The sequence below is a fragment of the Triticum urartu genome, chromosome 4, assembly GCF_003073215.2.
Source record: "Triticum urartu cultivar G1812 chromosome 4, Tu2.1, whole genome shotgun sequence".
Classification (NCBI taxonomy): Eukaryota; Viridiplantae; Streptophyta; class Magnoliopsida; order Poales; family Poaceae; genus Triticum; species Triticum urartu.
In genome coordinates, this window is record NC_053025.1 from 58,851,152 (window position 1) to 58,870,029 (window position 18,878).

General features: G+C 48.4%; 1 protein-coding gene across 4 annotated transcripts; it reads right to left on the reverse strand.

Annotated features, from left to right (window-relative positions):
* Positions 1-11,860: 11,860 nt before the first annotated feature.
* On the reverse strand, positions 11,861-16,471 carry LOC125550650 (probable acylpyruvase FAHD2, mitochondrial). Of its 4 annotated transcripts, none has more exons than XM_048713688.1 (8): positions 16,297-16,471; positions 16,009-16,183; positions 15,280-15,332; positions 14,714-14,776; positions 14,454-14,504; positions 14,247-14,364; positions 14,014-14,153; positions 11,861-12,252 (listed from the first exon to the last, which is right to left on the reverse strand). In XM_048713688.1, exons 1-7 carry the CDS (start codon positions 16,402-16,404, stop codon positions 14,035-14,037), a joined length of 687 nt encoding a protein of 228 aa, XP_048569645.1. In that variant the 5' UTR covers positions 16,405-16,471; the 3' UTR covers positions 11,861-12,252; positions 14,014-14,034. The 4 variants fall into 4 exon arrangements, with proteins under 4 accessions (XP_048569645.1, XP_048569648.1, XP_048569646.1 ...); XM_048713691.1 differs by lacking the exon at positions 11,861-12,252 and adding an exon at positions 12,663-13,358; XM_048713689.1 differs by lacking the exon at positions 11,861-12,252 and adding an exon at positions 12,663-13,453.
* Positions 16,472-18,878: the final 2,407 nt, after the last annotated feature.

The window sequence follows — 18,878 nt, forward strand, 5'->3', positions numbered from 1 at the left end:
ATTGTTTGGGTGCTGTACAAATGGAAGGCGGTTGAGGACAGTTTTGGCTTGACCAAGTTTTCAGTATCTGGGAGGCCCGGTAGGAGTGAACGAGAACACGTATTTGCTTAGAAAAACAGATTTTACTCGTACGCAGGACCTCGTCTCTCTATGTCGTAGGGGGCACCTTGAAGTTGGCTCTGAGAATGTGAAGGATAATGAAGTACTCCCTCCGTCCTATAATGTAAGACGTTTTCTGATACTAATAAGAATAGCTCGGATCCAAGTTTTATTATCGTAAATATGGTTGCAAAATAGGTGAGTAAACAACTTGCTACACGCTGGAAATTGATTAAATTTTGCTGGAAATTGATTAAATTTAGAGACGCAAAATAGGTGAGTAAAACAACCTGCTACACACTGGAAATTGATTAAAGTCGTGAAACGGTTTCCTACAGAAAGACCGTCGCATCGCTCCTCGGGAGCGGCTCAGGCGGAACCCCCAGCAGCCACCCCCGCCGGCCCCTCCACCCCGTCCCTCCCCTGCCGCCGCCGGCACACGTCGCCGGGCAAAGGCCCGGCGGCGGCGGACTTCGTTCCTCGCGTGGTGTGGGGCTCTCGCGTTCCTTCGTTCTGCTCGTTCGGTGGTGCGTGCGCAACGACCTTGGCTGCTCCTGGCGTGCTCCGGCTCGCGCGGGCAGTGGGCTTCGTGGTCGTCCTGGACCCCTCTGGATGCGGGATAGGCCGGCGGCGCGGGCCTCTGTGCGGCGCGGGGGGTGGACCTAGGTGGCGGCGCTCCATCGGGCTCGCCCCCCGACCAGCTGCCGCTCGAGGGTGCTGCGGCGTGCGCGGCTAGATCCGGCCGGGTCCGGCCCGGATCAGTTGGGGGCCGCCCCGTCCCTGCGCCATTGCTGCAGATCTGACGCCGCTGCTGCAGATCGGGCTTCCCCCACTAGCTTTGCGTGCGGGCAGTTTTGGGTGGTGCTTGCTGGTGGCCGGGAGCTTCCCGGTGTGGTATTGGTCGGCGAGGTGCCGGGCAACGCCGTTGGCCAACTCTTCTCCTGTCTCTTGACCTGTTGCGATTGCGCTGGTCGACGGTTCCTTGGTGTGCAGATGGCTGCCATGGATGTGGCTTGCTCTCCACGCGGGGTGCCGCCGGGGGCGGTTGGGAGGGTCTCCTTGTCCTCATGTCGGCTTGGGTGGGCGCTTGTCCGTCGAGTTGCGTGAGGTTCATGGCTTCGCTGTGGCGGCCATGGATGCGGCTTCCTCCCACCCGGGAGGGCCGTGGCTTGGGGGTGGCTGTCTTTCCCTTTCTGAAGGGCTTCGTCCTCATTGGTGTTCTTGTGGTTCGTGCTCGAGTGCTTCTTTCGTGTGTCTCTGCTAGGCGGTGCCCAGCGGCCTCTCCGGTGGCACATAGGTGCGGTGGCACCGTCTCGGCCTCACATGCCCTTTCGACCATGCCCCACGACACAGGTGGTGTCGTGGCATTGTGCGGTCTCGGATGTGCGGCGCCTTTCGATTTGCGTCGACGGTGCAGTGTCTTGGTTTGGTCTCCTAGGTGATGCCCTTCGACTACGCCGGTGGTGCATAGGTGCCGTGGCGTCGTCTCGGCCTCGCGTGTCCTTTCGAATGTACCCCACAACACAGGTGGTGTCGCAGCGTTGTGCAGTCTCGGTGCGCGGTGTCTTTCGATTGCGTCGACGGTGCAGTGTCGTGGCATGGTCTCGGCTGGCCCATGCCGTTCGATTACACTGGGTGGTGCTTTTGTTTTGTTGTGTGGTGTTTCCCTCTTAGTTTCTCCATGTCATATGTGTTGTTGGCGTGAGGGTTTCTTTTGCTTTATTTCTTCTCCTTGTGCCCCCCTGTATCTCTGGTTCACTTGAACCCATCTTGCATCAGGTTGCAAAGCTCTATAGGCAACAATGAATACAATTCAAGTGGGGGAGTCCCCCCACCCCCCTGAAAATTCAAAAAAAATGATTAAATTTAAGGATGGGCTGCCAGTCGCCTGAAATCCCAAATTGGGTCAGTTGAATCATTCTCTGCCCTGGTCTCCGATCCAACGACAGCCAGCCATCTCCTTTCTCCAACCGTTTTCTGAAAAACAGATCACACAACTACATGTCTTCTTCTTTCTCCCGACATCATCTTCCTCAACCACCCCCACGGACCACCAGGTGGATCGCCACCCTAAGATAGACCTAGAGGCCTTCTCCGTGAGCTCCTTCACTCTCTTCAGTGAGGTCCTTCCTTCCCTCCGGCAAGGTCCTTATTTCCCAGGTGCTCTTCCTTCAAAAATTGACTGACCAAAATTGCAAATTTAGACGACTTGCATCTAGCTATTGTGTTAAATTTATGTCCACCGTAAAATCTGTTATTTACACTCAAGTTTTACGACATGTGCATTAAATACAGACAATTCACTAAAAGAAAACCACAAATAACCATTTTTTCTCAACTTTCCCAAACCCGTGGACATAAATTTTGCTAAGTTAGAAGTATTGGTATCATTGGTTGGAAAATGCGGTAGGCGTAAGTGAGACAGTGGGCCTTCACCTACCGCCCTAGGCGCATCCTAGATTGACATACAATTTTGGCTATTAGGATGTATTTGGTGTGTTACATGATTTTGATGTAGATCATATAGATGAGTAAACAACCAACTACTACCACTGAGATATGGGCCATTTGGCTTGTCTATGCAATATGACATGGACTTTTATTAATTGAGTGGACAACCTTTTATTTACACTGCCTAAAGTTTCACTTATGTCTTAGGCAAGACGTTTGGCATTGACGCCTAAGCGTGCACGTACAATGTCTATTTTATTTTACACTTTGACGAGGTCCATAATATGGCCAAATAGCATCCTTTGGTGCTTACTGAATGCCATGTTATTTTTACATACTTTATCTGTATATATGTTTGGGGAGTTGAATTGGTCAAACAACGCATTTTTTATCCTAGCTCCTCCATTTTTATACTGAATCCAGCGCCGAAGGTTTTTAGATATAGAGTAGAGAAAAATATATTTTTCGTCTCTTAACTCTTGGCCGAGTCTACATTTGGTCTCTCAACTTTGAAACCGAACAACTTGCACCCCCAACTATTGAAACCGGACAAGGTTCGTCCCTGGTCTCGGTTTTGACCGGTTTTGGTGCTGACTTGCCCGGTTTTGACTGGCACTGACTCAAATTCGCATAATATTTTCAAATCCGTCATTTTTTAAAATTCATGTAATTTTTTATATCCGTTTATTTTCCCAAATACATGTGCTTTATTTAAAACCATTTATTTTTTAGATCCGTCAATTTTTTAAAATGCGCGTACTTTTTTGAAATTCGCAAACTTTTTCCAAGTTCTTGTAGTTGTTTCAAATTTGCATATTTTTTCAAAACATCTTACTGTTTCAAATCCCTGAACTCTTTTAAAATTTATGTACTTATTTATAATCTGCGTACTTTTCCAAGTCCATGTACTGTTTTTTCAAGTTAGCGTACTGTTTGATGAACCACGTACATTTATACTTTTTATAATGCACATATTGTTCACATAATTATTGCGTAATTTTATAATTCACGTTTTTTTACGAAACAGTGTACATTTTCCAAGTTAGCGTATTTTTTTCAAATCCACGTACTTTTATTCTAGCTTGCGTACTTTTTCTAAATTGATGAATTTTTTTCCTAGAAAAAAGCTGTTCGGATTTGGAAAAAGTATGTGAATTTGGAAAAAGTATTCGAACTTGAAAAAACTACGCGGATTTTAAAAAGTACATGAATCTGAGTCAACACGGTCAAAACCGGGGTGAGTCGGCACCAAAACCGGTCAAAATCAAGCCCAAAGACGAATTTTGTCCGATTTCAATAGTTGGGGGTGCAAGTTAACCGGTTTTAAAGTTGAAGGATCAAACCTAGACTACGCCAAAAGTTAAGGAATGGTACGTACACTCGTGGAGAATCTGTTCAAAGGTTCAGTCCCCTCCCACCCCCAGCCGCGCCCATGGCTGGGACAGCCAGTCCAGATCTGGATCGGCTACTGCAGACACCGCCGCCGCCGCCGCCTGGCCGGCCGCCGCGCCCCGTTGGCGATGTGGACTGCGTGCTCGAGACCCCCCTTCGCAGTTGGGTCTTGGGAACGCGGGGCCAGCTGCACCAACCGCCGGGGCTGCCTTCAATGTGCGCCCGGGTTCCTGCCGCATTGACGCCGAGCGCCTTAACTCCAGCGTGCTGGGTGGGTGGCTGACGTGCTTCAAGTCTCCTGCGGAGTCTGCCGCGCCTTCAAGCCCGTGCGACGTGGGTATGGCTGGCGCTGCAGGGCTCGAGGCCGAGGTGACGGCGGGATGGGAGACGGTGAGGTCGCGTCGGCCACGCCGGCCGGCTTTGCAACAGGAAGAATTCAAGGCGCGCGCCCCTCCCCCGGACTGGCTTTTCAACCTGCTTCCATTGCCTTCATCCAAGGCATAAGGCCGCTACTTGCCGCAATCCAGTCACCTGCAGGCGCTGCTTCCGCTCCGGCCATCGCGCGCGTGGCTGCACCAACCCGCCGGCTCCACATCTACGTCCGCGGGCGCCTCCTCGCCGGCAGGCGCTGCCTGCACGCCAGCGCCCCGCGCCTCCCCTGCCTCGGGCTCGCTCCCCACCTCCCGCCCCCGCAAGGGCCATGGCTGCGCCTGTTGCTGCGGCCTGGGCGGGTGACCACACGGCCCGCCCTGCTGAGGTCTTCACGGTGGTGCACTCCACCCTCGCCATGGTCCAGGAGGCAGCTCTGCTCGAGTCAAACGCCGTGGTGGCGTGGCTGGAGCGCGAGATGAGGGCCTCCTCTGAAGAGATCGCTGCTGCGGTGGTGAGAGAGATCGGCTGTCTACGCCCCGATGTCAACGTCGTCCGCCACTTCCCGGAGGCCTTCCTCATCAGGTTCTTCCACCGCCATCATTGCTCTGAGGCGATCTCGCGCCCGGCGCTGCCGTTCCGGGGCACCCGCATCTAGCTCCGGCCATGGCGGATCGAGTCCCACGCGGAGCACGTCGACATGCCGCACCATGTGCGCCTTTGCCTCGAGGGGCTGCCGCTGCAGGCATGGGACGCCCAGGCTGTGGCCTCTGCGATCGGCACCAACTGCTCAATAGACTACATCGAGCCGGCGTCTTGCCTGAAGACGGACACAGAGGCGCTTTGCCTGTGGGCGTGGGCGACGTGCCCCAGCAAGATTTCGAGGGTCAACTGGATCACCCTACCGGCGCGCGAAGGCGGCGAGCCGGTGTATGGTCGGCGTGGTCTACAACACAGGGTCCTGCTTCACCTCTCCATCCTTGAGCAGAAGGTGGGCGGGCGCACTGTTTCAGAGGGCTTCACCTGGCGTCGCAACATCGTCGATGGCGAGACGGTGCCCAGGGACCGCAGGGAGCGCATCTCCCGCCCAGCGCCACGTCACGACAGGCGCGACAGTGACGATGACGAAGACCGTCGCCGTGGTGGAGATCGGCGCGGCCGTGACGCCGCCGCCAGCAGGAGCAGCTTGGGCGCGCGCATAAGGCGCAGCCTCTCCCGCAATCACCGCGAAGAGCCGCGGAACCAAGACAGAGGCCGGGGCGACCGCGACAGGAGGGAGGACCGCGACAACCGTCGCCGTGATGTCGTGGGCGTGCCGGCCGTGGTCCTGCAGGGCTCAGGCTCCGCCTCCTCGGCTGCGGCCCGCAGCCTGGAGGACGACCCTACGGTGCCCGCACAGCAGCAGCTCCTTCTTGGCTCCGCCCCGACGGTGGTGGACGGTCCGGTGCAGCCGGTGCTGGCTGTGCGGAGAGGGCGCAGCCCGGCCCGGGCACGCTCGCCTGGCATGATCCGGCGTCGCTCCCAGGACGACCGGAGGCCGCCTTCATCACCACCTCTATCACCAACGTCCGTGCTCCCGCCGGTACCACGTTCAAAGCGGGATGAGGCCAGGCGCTCCGCGTCCATCGGCTTCATTCCGTCCCACGCAACTCTAGAGCTTTGCTCCCCTTCCGTGCTGCTGCTGCCTTTGGCTTCGCCAGCAAGGCCGTCGGGGTTCGAGAGCTCGCCTACGCCGCCGCTCGTCCCCGCCGGGCCGGTGCGCCGCACACCTTCTCCCCCGCGCAGGCGGGTTGTGGTGGTGGCCGATGCCGACCTCGAGCCGCTCTTCAAGGAGAGGGTGGAGGCCCTCCTCCCAACGCCTGCTCCTAGGCCTACAACAGCGCACCGCAAAACGATGGCTGGGGTGACTATCAGCCGCACCGGTGGGTTCACGCTGCAGAGGACAACCGCCAGGTTGCGAGTTGCTGGGCAGGCCAAGGCCACTCCGGTCGCAAAGGCGGCGGAGGCCCTAGTTTGTCGCGGTCTCGGCATCACCAAGAACGGCCAAGATGTCACGGTGGAGATGCTCAACGCTTTCACAGACCGTTTCAAGGATCAACTTCCACCGGAGGTGATCATAGCCATGAGAGACATGTTTAAGCTGGACGATGTCGGAGCGACTGCTGTTGAGGATGCTCTTCTGCAGCACGGAGGTGCAGGAGCGCTGGATGTGGACAATGGCCAGGACGCCATTTGAGCAGTCCTTGGATGGCTGTAGGGTAGCTAGTTTAAGATGATAGTGCAACCACTGTTATGTAATGTGGGGGTGTGGCAGAGTCTACCCATGGCTAGCCGCTGGCCATGTATCAGGTTGTTATGCTTGAACTATTTGTGTTCCATGGGCTGGTGTAGAACCAGTCTGATTGCTACAAGGTTGTCTGTTCTCTCCTGGGCAAATTATAGGGCTATGCATGTTTCCAAATGACTGAACAAGCCATCAACACACTAAGCTGGAACGTCCGCGGCCTCAACTGTCCAAACCGTAGGGCCACTGTGAGCGCAACGATCGCGTCTTCGTCGTGCCACATCGTTTGTCTCCAGGAGACGAAGCTGACCATCGTCGGCCAATTCACGGCCACATTTCTTGGGGGCAACAGACTTCGTAGTTTCACGCAGCGACCGGCAGAGGGGACCAGAGGTGGCATCCTTATTTTATGGGATGATCACCTAGTTGAGCTGACGAATATCACCTACACCAGCTACTGTATTTCGGCAATGTTGCGGATTAGAGAAACAGAGTTGATTTTCAAGCTCACATTGGTGTATGGCCCCACTGATTATGCACGCAAAGACGCTTTCTTTGATGAGCTTGCTAGTCAAAAGCCGCCGGCAGGAGTGGCATGGCTCGCTTCTGGCGATTTCAACCAAATATATCGGTCAAGGGACAAAAACAACAGAAACATCAATAGAAGTCGTATCACCCGCTTCCGGAATGCCCTACAAGCTTGCGAACTCAAAGAAATTCATCTGCAGAATCGGAGATTCACTTGGAGCAATGAGAGAGCGAGCCCTACTCTCTGCAAACTTGATTCGTTCTTCTGCAACGCGGACTGGGACACAACCTTCAACAACCATGTCTTGCATGCTCTCTCATCATCATTGTCCGACCACTGTCCGCTCTTGCTTGCCGATGCGAGGGGGCCTCGGAGGCCTAGAACCTTCAGATTTGAGAACTTCTGGGCCGCCATGCCTGGATTCAATGATGTTGTCCTCAAAGCTTGGAATGAGCATTGTGAGCACTCGGAACCGTATCAGTTGTTGTTCCATAAACTAAAGAAGACGGCCACCTGTCTCACCGAATGGAGCAGGAGGCTTTTCTCCAAGGCAAAGATCCACCTTCATGCGGCCCTCCTGGTCATTCTACAGCTTGACATGGCTCAAGAAAATCGGCCATTATCCCTTGAGGAGCTAGACTTGCGTGCTAGACTGAAGAAACGAGTTGTAAGCCTGGCAGTTCTTGAGAGGGCCCGAAAGAAGCAATGTGCCAGAGTGGCCAACCTGAGGGAGGGAGACGCAAACACCAAGTTTTTTCACCGTCGCATAAATTCGCGAAGACGAAAGAACCACATCCATCGGATAAAGCACGAGCATGGTTGGGTGACCGAGCACGAGGCGAAGGAGAAAATCCTTCATGAGCACTTCTCTGAGGTCATGGGAAGGGGAGACACAAGCACCAAGGACTTCAATTGGGACGAGCTTAACATTGTGTCGCATGATCTGCACGATTTGGGGGCGGCCATCACAGAGGAGGAGGTCAGAAATGCCATTAATGAGATGCCTAGTGACAAGGCACCCGGGCCGGATGGATTCACAAGCATGTTTTTCAAGAAGTGTTGGGACATCATAAAAGGGGACATCATGAGGGTCATTCATCTATTTGACTCCCTCCACACATCAAACCTTCACTGGCTCAACTCCGCCAACGTGATACTGTTACCCAAGAAGGAGGGTGCGGAGGGCGTCTCCGACTACCAACCCATTAGCCTCATCCATGCAATTGCTAAGATTATTGCGAAGGTGCTCTCCATTCGGCTAAGTCCGCACATGAATGTCCTTGTTTCCAACGCCCAGAGTGCCTTTATCAAGAGGAGAAGTATTCATGATAATTTCATGTACGTCCGGAATTTTGCGAGACGACTGCACAGGTGCAAAACTCCCGCACTCCTATTCAAGTTGGACATCCGGAAGGCCTTCGATTCGGTCAAGTGGGAGTTTATTCTCGAGCTTCTCCAAAAAAAGGGGTTCCCAAGCAAGGTCCGGAATTGGATCGCCGCACTTCTTTGCACTTCCTCTTCACGGATCCTTTTGAATGGGGTGGCTGGGCCGATGATTGTACATGGCCAGGGCCTCCGCCAAGGCGACCCGCTTTCGCCTCTCCTTTTTGTGATTGCAATCGACCTCCTGCAACAGATCCTGGAACTCGCAACACGAAAGGGCCTCTTCCACAAGATTCGTGGTAGGAGGGCCATGGCGAGAACATCCCTCTACGCGGACGATGCAGCCGTGTTCATGGCCCCTATCAAGAGCGATGTCGACAACCTGGCGGCAATTCTAAAGGGATTCGGGGAGGTGACTGGTCTTTGCACCAACTTCCAGAAAAGCTCAGTTGTACCCATCCGCTGCTCCCGTGTCCGATTGGGCCATGTCCTACAGAGTTTGCCTGCAACTAGGACCTCCTTCCCGATGAGATACCTGGGCCTCCCGCTCTCGATCTGGCAACTCAAGAAGGTGGACCTACAATTCCTAGAGGACAAGGTTGCCAACAAACTGGTTACTTGGGAGGGTCAAAACATCACTACCATTGGCCGCACGGCCCTTGTCAGGTCTGTGACCACCTCCCAGGTGATATACTTTATCACACCGCTTGTCGTCCCTCCAGGCACACTGCACAATGTCAACAAGCTGGAGCGGGCATTTCTATGGTCGGGGTCAGACAAGACCACCGGGGCTAAGTGTAAGGTCAACTGGGAGGTAGTTTGCCGTCCAATCCAGTATGGAGGACTAGGGGTGCTGAACACTGACAAATTTGCTCGGGCTCTGAGATTGCGCTGGCCTTGGTTTGAATGGAAGGAACCAAGCAAGATGTGGGTGGGCACAGAAAACCCATGCGACGAGGCCGACCTTGACTTCTTCTACGCTTCCACCACCATCATTTTGGGGAATGGGGCTAAAACGCCATTCTGGGACTCCCCATGGTTGCTAGGGCGCAAGCCTAAGGAGATTGCACCGCTCATTTACGAGGCCTCCTTAAGAAAAAACTGGAAGGTGCGGGAAGCTATTAAGGACAATGCTTGGATTTTAAAGATAAGGTCAGACACTGTGGTATCCGTTGACCACATAAGGGAATTTTTTACCCTTTGGATGCTTTTACTTGACGTCATTCTTGACGAGCACTCCGAGGACGACATCGTCTGGAAGCACACAACTAACGGGCAATACTCGGCCGCCTCCGCTTATAAAGCACAATTCTTGGGCATGGTTAATTCTCCCATGGAGCAAATGGTGTGGAAGGCTTGGGCACCGCCAAAAGACAAGTTTTTTGCTTGGCTTGCTTTACAAGACCGGATTTGGACGGGGATAGATTGGACAAGCGTGGGTGGCAAAACTGTGGTCATTGCCCTCTTTGTGGGAGGGAGCAAGAAAGAGGGGCTCACCTTTTCTTCAAGTGCCGCTTCACCAATAGGTTGTGGAGACTGGTCATCGACAAGCTAAGTCTGGGCCATATGGACCCTTCCAGTTGGCACCTTGAAGCCTCCGTCAAGGAATGGTGGACGAACATGACCGGCATGGGTATTCCCAATAGGAAGGCCATGGCCTCCCTCACAATGCTTGTTTCATGGACCGTCTGGAACGAGAGGAACGCACGCATCTTTCGTCACAAGAGCGCGCCGCCGCCGATCCTAGTCAACAACATTCTTACCGACGCTAGACTATGGGTGACGGCAGGAGCTAAAAAACTAGGGGACATTCTAGTACGTGAGTAGTTGCCATGTGGCGTGTTATCGTGGGTTGTAAACAATCAAACTCTATTCTCCTCTTAATTAAATGATGAGGCAAATCTTTTGCCTCTGTTTCGAAAAAAAAAGTTAAGAAATGAAAAGTATACTTTTCTCTATAGAGTACTGGTTTTTAGAAACGTCCATGTTGCAGACTAATCTACTTGAGCATTCTGAAAATGGATTTTCAACCACGCACGGTGAAAGTGATTACAGAGAGTTCTACTCCCTTCGACCCATATACTTATCGTTCAAACGAATATATCTGAACAGTCTAAATCCATCCGTTTGAATGACAAGTAATATGAATCAGAGGGAGTAGCATATTCTGAATACAGTGATTTTTTTTTCTAAGACAAACATGAAGCCATGACGGCTCCCTATTCCATTCCTCTAATCAAATAAGGATACATAGTTCAGTTTTGTGCCGGAAGTCATATAGCGTAGTTTTAAGAAACGACTGTACTGTAGACCAGTCTGCCTTTCAAATTTCTTTAAATTGAGGCTCGTCGGTTAATTAAGCAGAAGACAATCGCCGAGTTAATTAACAAAAAATCAGAGAAAAACCAATACAAACGGATTACATATGAACTACTCACAAAGCATAAAACCCCATTACCGCACAGACGACCTGACAAACACTCCGTATGCGCCACCATTGCAAATCCACAACACCTCTACATCGCAAAGGAACTCCAACAAGAACACCTTAACTAAAGACAACAAACACCATCAAATCCACGGTGAAAAACCAAGCCACACGGACAATTACGAACAACCAGGAGGATCTATCCTCCATCAGTCCATCTTATTTAACAAAAATCTTATGAGGAACATGACCCGCAGCCGCCGTGTGCGCGTACGTACGCACGTACAGCCAGTTGCAGACAGAGCAAAGGAAATTCACGCCGCAATTTCGGAAGAGATCAAAGTAACCAAAGCTACGATCACAAGGCATATCCAATGCGGTCGTTCTTGGGGGCAGAGTGTAAACAACAGCAAGCAGCAAGTGGACGGTGGTAGACCTCGGAACCGATCCACACACAGACTACAGCTAGTGTCTGTCCGTCTGTAGCGGCCGCGCCTGACGAAACCGTCAAAGACAGCGACGGCGTATCCAATGCGGCCCCTTCCACACGGCCTATCTCTTTCGGCCAAAAGTATCGTGGTTTCATCTGAGCCTGATCTCCGGTTAGGGCAGGTGAGGCCACGGGAGACGGACAAGGAGAAGAGATCAGCGATGCGCGGAGCAAACGCGTTGGTGATGTGGACGTCGGATGAACATTTAGCCAGGTGACATGGTTGATCCAGCCTCGAGGAATTGCGCTACCGTGATGGCAGTGATGCATATGGTTCGTCTTGTTGTTGACTCTGGTCGACCTGCTTACCGTCAAGCGCGACGTTTTCAAGCACCTTCATTGCACGCTAGCTATATTCACATTGCTCAGGTTTTAGTTTTGGGTAGTAGCATTTCACATCACATAGCTATACCTCCCGAGGCTTTGCCTGGTAAATGATGCGTACCACGATAGTGAATAGCAGAGTAACCAACAAATATCGTATAGATAGATATCAGGTGTCAACTGTCCAATTGGCTCGCAAGTGTTGATAACCTGACGTATATTGAATCAGCCACAAGGATGTGTATATGCAGCAACATATATAGCTGATATGTATGAACAGAGACGAAGACAATTGGCGCGCAGCAATGGCCAAATGTTGCCACATGTCTGACAGAGGGTAGACTGAAAAACGTAAATGTCCATAGCTCCAAGTGGCAACATCATCTGGTACTCAGATTATTCACCAAGATCGGTAGAAAGCTGAGGTTGAAATTACATCCTCAAATCCTTCAAGCTCCAACATTCCTCGAGAATGATTCTCCGTTGCACTTAAAATTTATTTCCTGCATCCAAAATTAGCTGAATAACTAGAATTTCGATTCAAATTCTCAATCTTCACGGGGCGCACAAGTAAATTGTCAGGTCTTCCTGAAAGAAATATGCAAGGTAGAAAAGCATGCAGGAAAGAGTAGGAAACTTTTTCTTTCTACCTCCATTACAATATATGAGTACAGTGATTGTAATAACATCTTATATTATAGGATGGAGGGGGTAATTTACAGCCGTGGTTAGCTACAACAAGAACTTCACATAAGAGGAACATAGCCTTCACTCCTAGGTATGTAAATGAAGCATCATAACCTGGTTTCATCAGGTAGACTGAAGAGCCAGTTTGACTAATAACTTACGGCCACCAACCATGGTATGACAACATCAATATAATGTTATCAATAATGAGCAGGCAACAACAGCAGGCCAACAGAAACAACCTCAAGAGCAAGAATAATTCCAACCTGTACTATGTTGTGAAAGGTTACCCCAAATTGGTGCAGACAATCATGCAGACCAACCTCACAACTTTGTCAATAGGTTAACAAAATTTGCAAACAGAATGCTAACTTCTCCACAACTACTTTCTTGCAGAAGTTTACAAAGTTCAACACAACAGATTCTAGCAACCACAAATTAAGTCGTTGCCCACGATATGGATGTCCATGATGTGACAATGGAACAGGGTGTGTGCATATTCTGGCACAATTCACCCTGTTCCTTGCAATGCCTTTGCTGGCTGGTGAATCGCTCGCTTCCACGACGTAATGCAGTCTTCACAATTCCATCCACCAAAAAAAAAAAACTTGCATGTACAATTTTTCTGAGGGTTGGCATGTACAATTCGATGGTCCTATACTTTACATAAAGTCTGGAGAAGGTCTCCACATACACAGAATAAGCACAATATGTGGCTGATAGTAAAAGGTTGCTTATCTGTCACTGAACAAAACGACTATATGCCAGTGATGCTTCAGACACCCTGGACCTGTGTGTCAACCTCTCGTATGAGAGGCGTACTGTGAATCCAGTAGTTGTTCAATAGCATATACTCAAACTATTGGGCCTTGACAGTCTATTGGACCTTAGAGAGAGCCTTTATATGGAAGTATCCACGAATCTGGGAGGAATAATGGACCTTCAGTCCTTGACAGTCTATTATACAGCAACATCATAGCCTTTCTACAACATATTGCAGCAATTGGGAGCTTAATCCTACATCCATAGGCGCAAAGATACATATCACAACAAAGATTATGAAAGTACAGTTTGCTTGGGCATGCAACCACATGAGCTCTGGAATGATTTGCACCTCTGCATTTCGTAAAGAAATTGGAAACAATTAAGGACTATACCAACTTTCACTAGCTCACGGCACAAGTCGATGATCACATCGCATTATTGTTCCAGATACAGTCCAGTACAACAATACCAACTAACGAAGTTGTACATATAAACAACCCATGTGACCCTCGGCAAAATTTTACTCACACAGATGCAATAGCAATTTTTATGATTTCATGTCCTATGCCACACTGGAAATTGGAATCCTATGTTTACATGAATTATCAATTGCACAATGGAAGATGTTTCAGTCACTAGGATGCACCAAGAAATCTATGCCAAAACATAATATGGTTTACTCACTCAGTAGTACGATAACATTGCTTTAGTTGCATCAAGAATAGGTATTCAGCCTTAACATCTTATTTTCTTGCATACAGATCAAATCAAGTAGCACAAATTGGTATGGCCCAAAACAATGTGTCACATACCATAGTTTCTTGCTTACTGCATCAGTTAGGAAATGAACGTTTGCGTCTCTGAACATCGAACTCAACATCAATGAGGTCAGTTATACCAGCATTAATCTTCTGTCCTACTCGGACAGGACCAACGCCATCGGGAGGAGTACCTGTAGAGGGTCCATGAAAGAACTGACAAAGAGATCCCTTAACGCACTAAAAGTCTAAAACAGCTGTATAGCAGCAAGAAAAAGAGACATTACCAGTTAATATCACATCGCCCTCCATTAATGTCATGATGGAACTGATATAACTGATTAGAAAAGGAATCTTGAATATCATATCACTTGTAAGTCCCTTCTGCCTAAGTTCACCATCTACCTGGATATGGTTGTTCAATGCTTGTTAATGATAATGTCATTACTTTGATTGCAGGCTGCAATAAATTATCGGTACATATTTACAATTACCTTTAGCCACAGTTCTAGGTCATAGGGATTAGCGATCGCTGATTTCGGAACCTATTTAACAGTCACAAAAAGTAACAAATATATGATAATGCACACGAATGATACATAGAACGTTCAAAGGTCAAAGCATGAAGACCATGATTCATTAACAGAGGGAGGTGTTCTCATCGACAACGAAAGTTAGGTGGGTTTTTTAGACACAAATGTCTACATATGAAGAGTAAATGTCCTGGTCTATTGGAAAGAGAAACTATGCTTACCACCGCACTAATTGGAGTAAAGGTGTCCTGTACTTTACCCAAAGTCCAAGGAAGACCTGCAGACTACAAATTCCAATGGTTATTACTAGAAAGTTCAAGACAAGAAAAATATCTTGCATTATAGGACCGAGTGTTTTACTTATAAGGTCATGCTGATCAGTTGGTACTACCAAGTTATGCAAAAAGATAGTTCCAAAACATATGTAAAATTTATTGGATGGAGAGATTGTAACAAAAGTTGTTAACATACCAAAACGAAAGTACAGGCTTGTGTTTATTCACACAATTGTAGAAACATGGAACTTTTGAGAGTACAATGTGATGTTTGTTGGTGAATTTCTTTATGCAGGTCAAATACCCATATTCCTTGACCTGATCACTGGGAAGGAGAGAATTCTGACTTTCTGAGACTATGGTATATGGTCTTTGCTAAATTTGTTTTCATATGTTACTCTATCTATACTTAAGGTTTCAAAAACCACCAAGAATGGCAGGAAGTAGCAATAAAACAGAACAGGTGGAACAAGACTAAAGAAAAGTAGAAAACTACAGCTCTTAGTGCGAACCTTAGAAGCTGATTGCAGATCGTTTGATGACATGTCCAAAGCAAGTGCATAACCTGGGAAACCAGACATGTAAGCAGTCATATAGAATTTACAATATCATGACCGAAAAAACAAATGAATGGCTTTTGATTTACTCATACAGTTGATGCCAGCTACATTAACACGAAGCAATAACAGTAAGCCTCCAGAAGGCTCTGTTTCACAGAATACTGTAAGAAAGAGGGGAAACCCACCAAACAAAACTGAAAGTTTATCGCCACAAATAGTCAACACCCCAATGTTTTTCACTCAAGAATCCCTCTCACTTGAGAAGTCAGGCCATTTGCCACTACGAGAGAACAGCACCCAACAGGCCAACAGGTAAACAACAGAAAATGTAATCTAGCACACAAAAATGCATTTAAGATTCAATAAGAATGATGGCCAAAAACTTATCTATTCTAGAATCCATATAGTATGCATTTTCCAACAAGCTTGTCAAATATGGAGGGAATAATTCTGTCAACAAGTGACCCATATCTGCATTTTCCAACTACGAGAGAACAGCACCCAACTGCCGTAGTTCATTTTGCAGGCACATTGTTACTAAATTTTGCAATTACACTGCCCCCCCCCATATGCAGACCCCTAATGGGCACCATTCTTCAGATAACTTGTTGCAATACAGCACAATTCTTAATAGGGGTTATCGCGCAGGGATGGCATCTCATAACCACGGCTCTTAGTTACCTCCGACGAAATCCATGGCGGAGGCCTCGGGGACATCGCGCGCGCGCCGGGAGATGACGACGGCGAGCTCGACCTCGTGGTGCAGCGACTCGAGCGGCTCGGGCACCTCGATGGGGCCGGCCGTCGGGCCGGCGTGGAGGAATGACGACGTGGGCTTCAGGAACAGGACGGGTTCCTGCAAGCAGAGCAGCAAGGCCGCCGATGCCGCGACCGGATCAGAGACCGCGCAGGAAGAAGGGCGCCCCGTGTGTTGGGATGGGAGAGGGCCAGGGTCAGAGGGGCGTGGACCTTGAGGACAGGGTTGCCGAGATCCTTGGCATGGGAGATGTAGTTGCGCCCGGCCCCGACGATCTTCGTGCTCGCCGCAAGAAGCCTCTGCGCCGCCGCTGCTGCCATGGCCGAGAGAGTTGCAAACAGGGGACGATTATTTTTTCGGAGTTGGGAGAAACGAATGATTTTTATGGACGACCCGGCCCGGCCCGGCACGGGCCAACAGTATAGAGGCATCACGTAGGCCATTTTTAGAGGACCGGCCTGGCACGCCAGATAAAAGAGCCGACCCGGCAAGGCATGGCTGCCGGCCCACGTAGGTTTACAGCCTTTTGGGCTGTTTCGGCCTTTCGGGCCTTTAGCTTTGCATATAAAATTTCAAAAAAGAAAGTTAAAACTACAGGAAAATGTAAAAATGGAGAAAGAAAATACAGAAAATTGTAAAAGAGGCAAAGTGTCATATGGATAAATTTTGAGCTTTGTTAGTAGATGTCTCATTAAAACCTTCTAGGTAAACCCGAGTAAGGAAAAGGAGTGCAAAGCTACTTGACCGGAAAAGAAAAATACAAATTTTTTTTTTCAAAGATTACAACTATTCTTCTCGTTGTTCATCGTCTAGATAAACATTTTTTAGTGTGGATAGTAGATCGATGTTGTTCATAGAGATGTGTCCTCACCATATATCACTTGTGAGACTTGTTCTTCTCTTGTCAATTATTCTTCCTGCTAGACTGAAAGCAGACTCTGATGATATCGCTGAGATGGGTACCGTTATGGAAAGCACCGAATATGTAAGCTTGTGTTCATGCCACCGCTACAATATGTTGAGGTTTTCATCATCATGTTCCTGACAGGGAGCTGATTTTGTCGATGTTGAGGTACGTCGCTAACTCCCCATGCCTGATGTTGATGTTGGTGTAGAAGAGCTTGAGGAAGAGGAGGCGGAACCATATGCATTTCTCCTTTCTTCTTCCAAACGATGGTGTTGGTGGAGGCCGTTGGACCCGAACTCCGACAGAATTTTCATCGTACTTAGTATAAATTTCAGAAAGCTTATCATGAACACTAGTGAAATAAGCAGATTAATATACATTTATGGCATCACTTAAGAGTGAGAGGACATTACCAAACCCTTGCAAGTTTAGCTCTAGGATCCAAAAATAAATTCAAATGCATATTGGAATTTTGTTCCAATATTTCAAAAAAAATTCATGACAACCACAACACCACGTAACATCATATGCTTTCAAATGAGCAATATATAAAATATGATGGGCCATTAAAGGATATGTGGGATAATAAACCTAGGCAAAGCAACAGTTGAATTGTTAAAAATCTTGGGAAAGCTTAGTAATACTACAATAACATGCCAATGACCAAAGGGTGAGCAGGGGTGATCCATCAATGGTATAGTAGTTTGCGTTAACAAAAATGGAAAAACTATCTTCATGTGGAATAAGATACTTGAGCATCATAAATGTAGAGTTCCATCTAACATGCATATCTAAGGCAAATTTACGAGGATGTACTCCTAAAGCAAGACAAAAGCTCTTGCAGTAACTAATTCATGTATTAGAAGCATTCATAAAGAAATTGCAGTTCACAGATCATCAAGGTATTATTTTTTCAATCTTCAATCTCTTCAAAGCACATTTAGCAATAAGATTAGTATATGGCAAGCACAACGTTGATGCAGTAAAAAAGATGTCGCAGGACACTCATTGCAGTAATATGTGATGAAGCATTATCCAAAGTTATTGCAAAGATCTTGTTTTTGAAACCAAAATCTTCCACAAGTTTAATAGAGCTAGCAATGTTCTCACGAGCATGTGATACATCAATTAATTCAAATCCTATGATTCTTTTTTCTAGGTTCCATTTTTCGTCAACATAATGAGCAACCACGCTAATGTAGTCTTCCTTAGCCCAACCACTTAAAATATCAGATGTTAAAGAAAATGGTGATGTTGATTACCCTATAATACTCACTACTAGTTCACTAACATGACATGTTTTCTCTCAAAATAACTGCATTTTGTAGTTCTCTGGCACTGCATTTGTTTACTGCATAGCACATTCAAAACAAACCACTTAGGGAACAACTAGACCCTCAAAACAAGAAGGATTGCATGGTAACATTATTGGGAAATTGGTAAATATGTCAGGTTTATTACATGTGCACTTTGAACACATTGTCTTTTCCTACGTTTACATTTTAATTGTGCTAAATAGGGCCTAGTAAGGAGTGTCCCTATTGTTAGGTCTCCCTCAATGCAAGAAGAAAATGACTTTGTTGCACTTCACGGAGCAAGCATACCCGTAACAAGGGATCCAGTTGTCAACACATTAGGGAGAGCTCTAGAAAGAAGAAACATAACAAGGATGAGAGAGAGGGAGGTAGAGAAAAAGGGGGAGCAACACATGGAGCATGAGGTGAAACATCATCTACTACAACAAGGGGTGGGGGAGAAGTGGAGGAAGAGGTGGTGCAAGTAGTGGTGGAATAGGTGGAGCAATTAGTGGTGGAAGAGGTGGAGCTGGAACAAGAAGCCCCTAATGGCAAGGGTCCTATGAAGTATAGCAAGAAGAAAACTAAAACG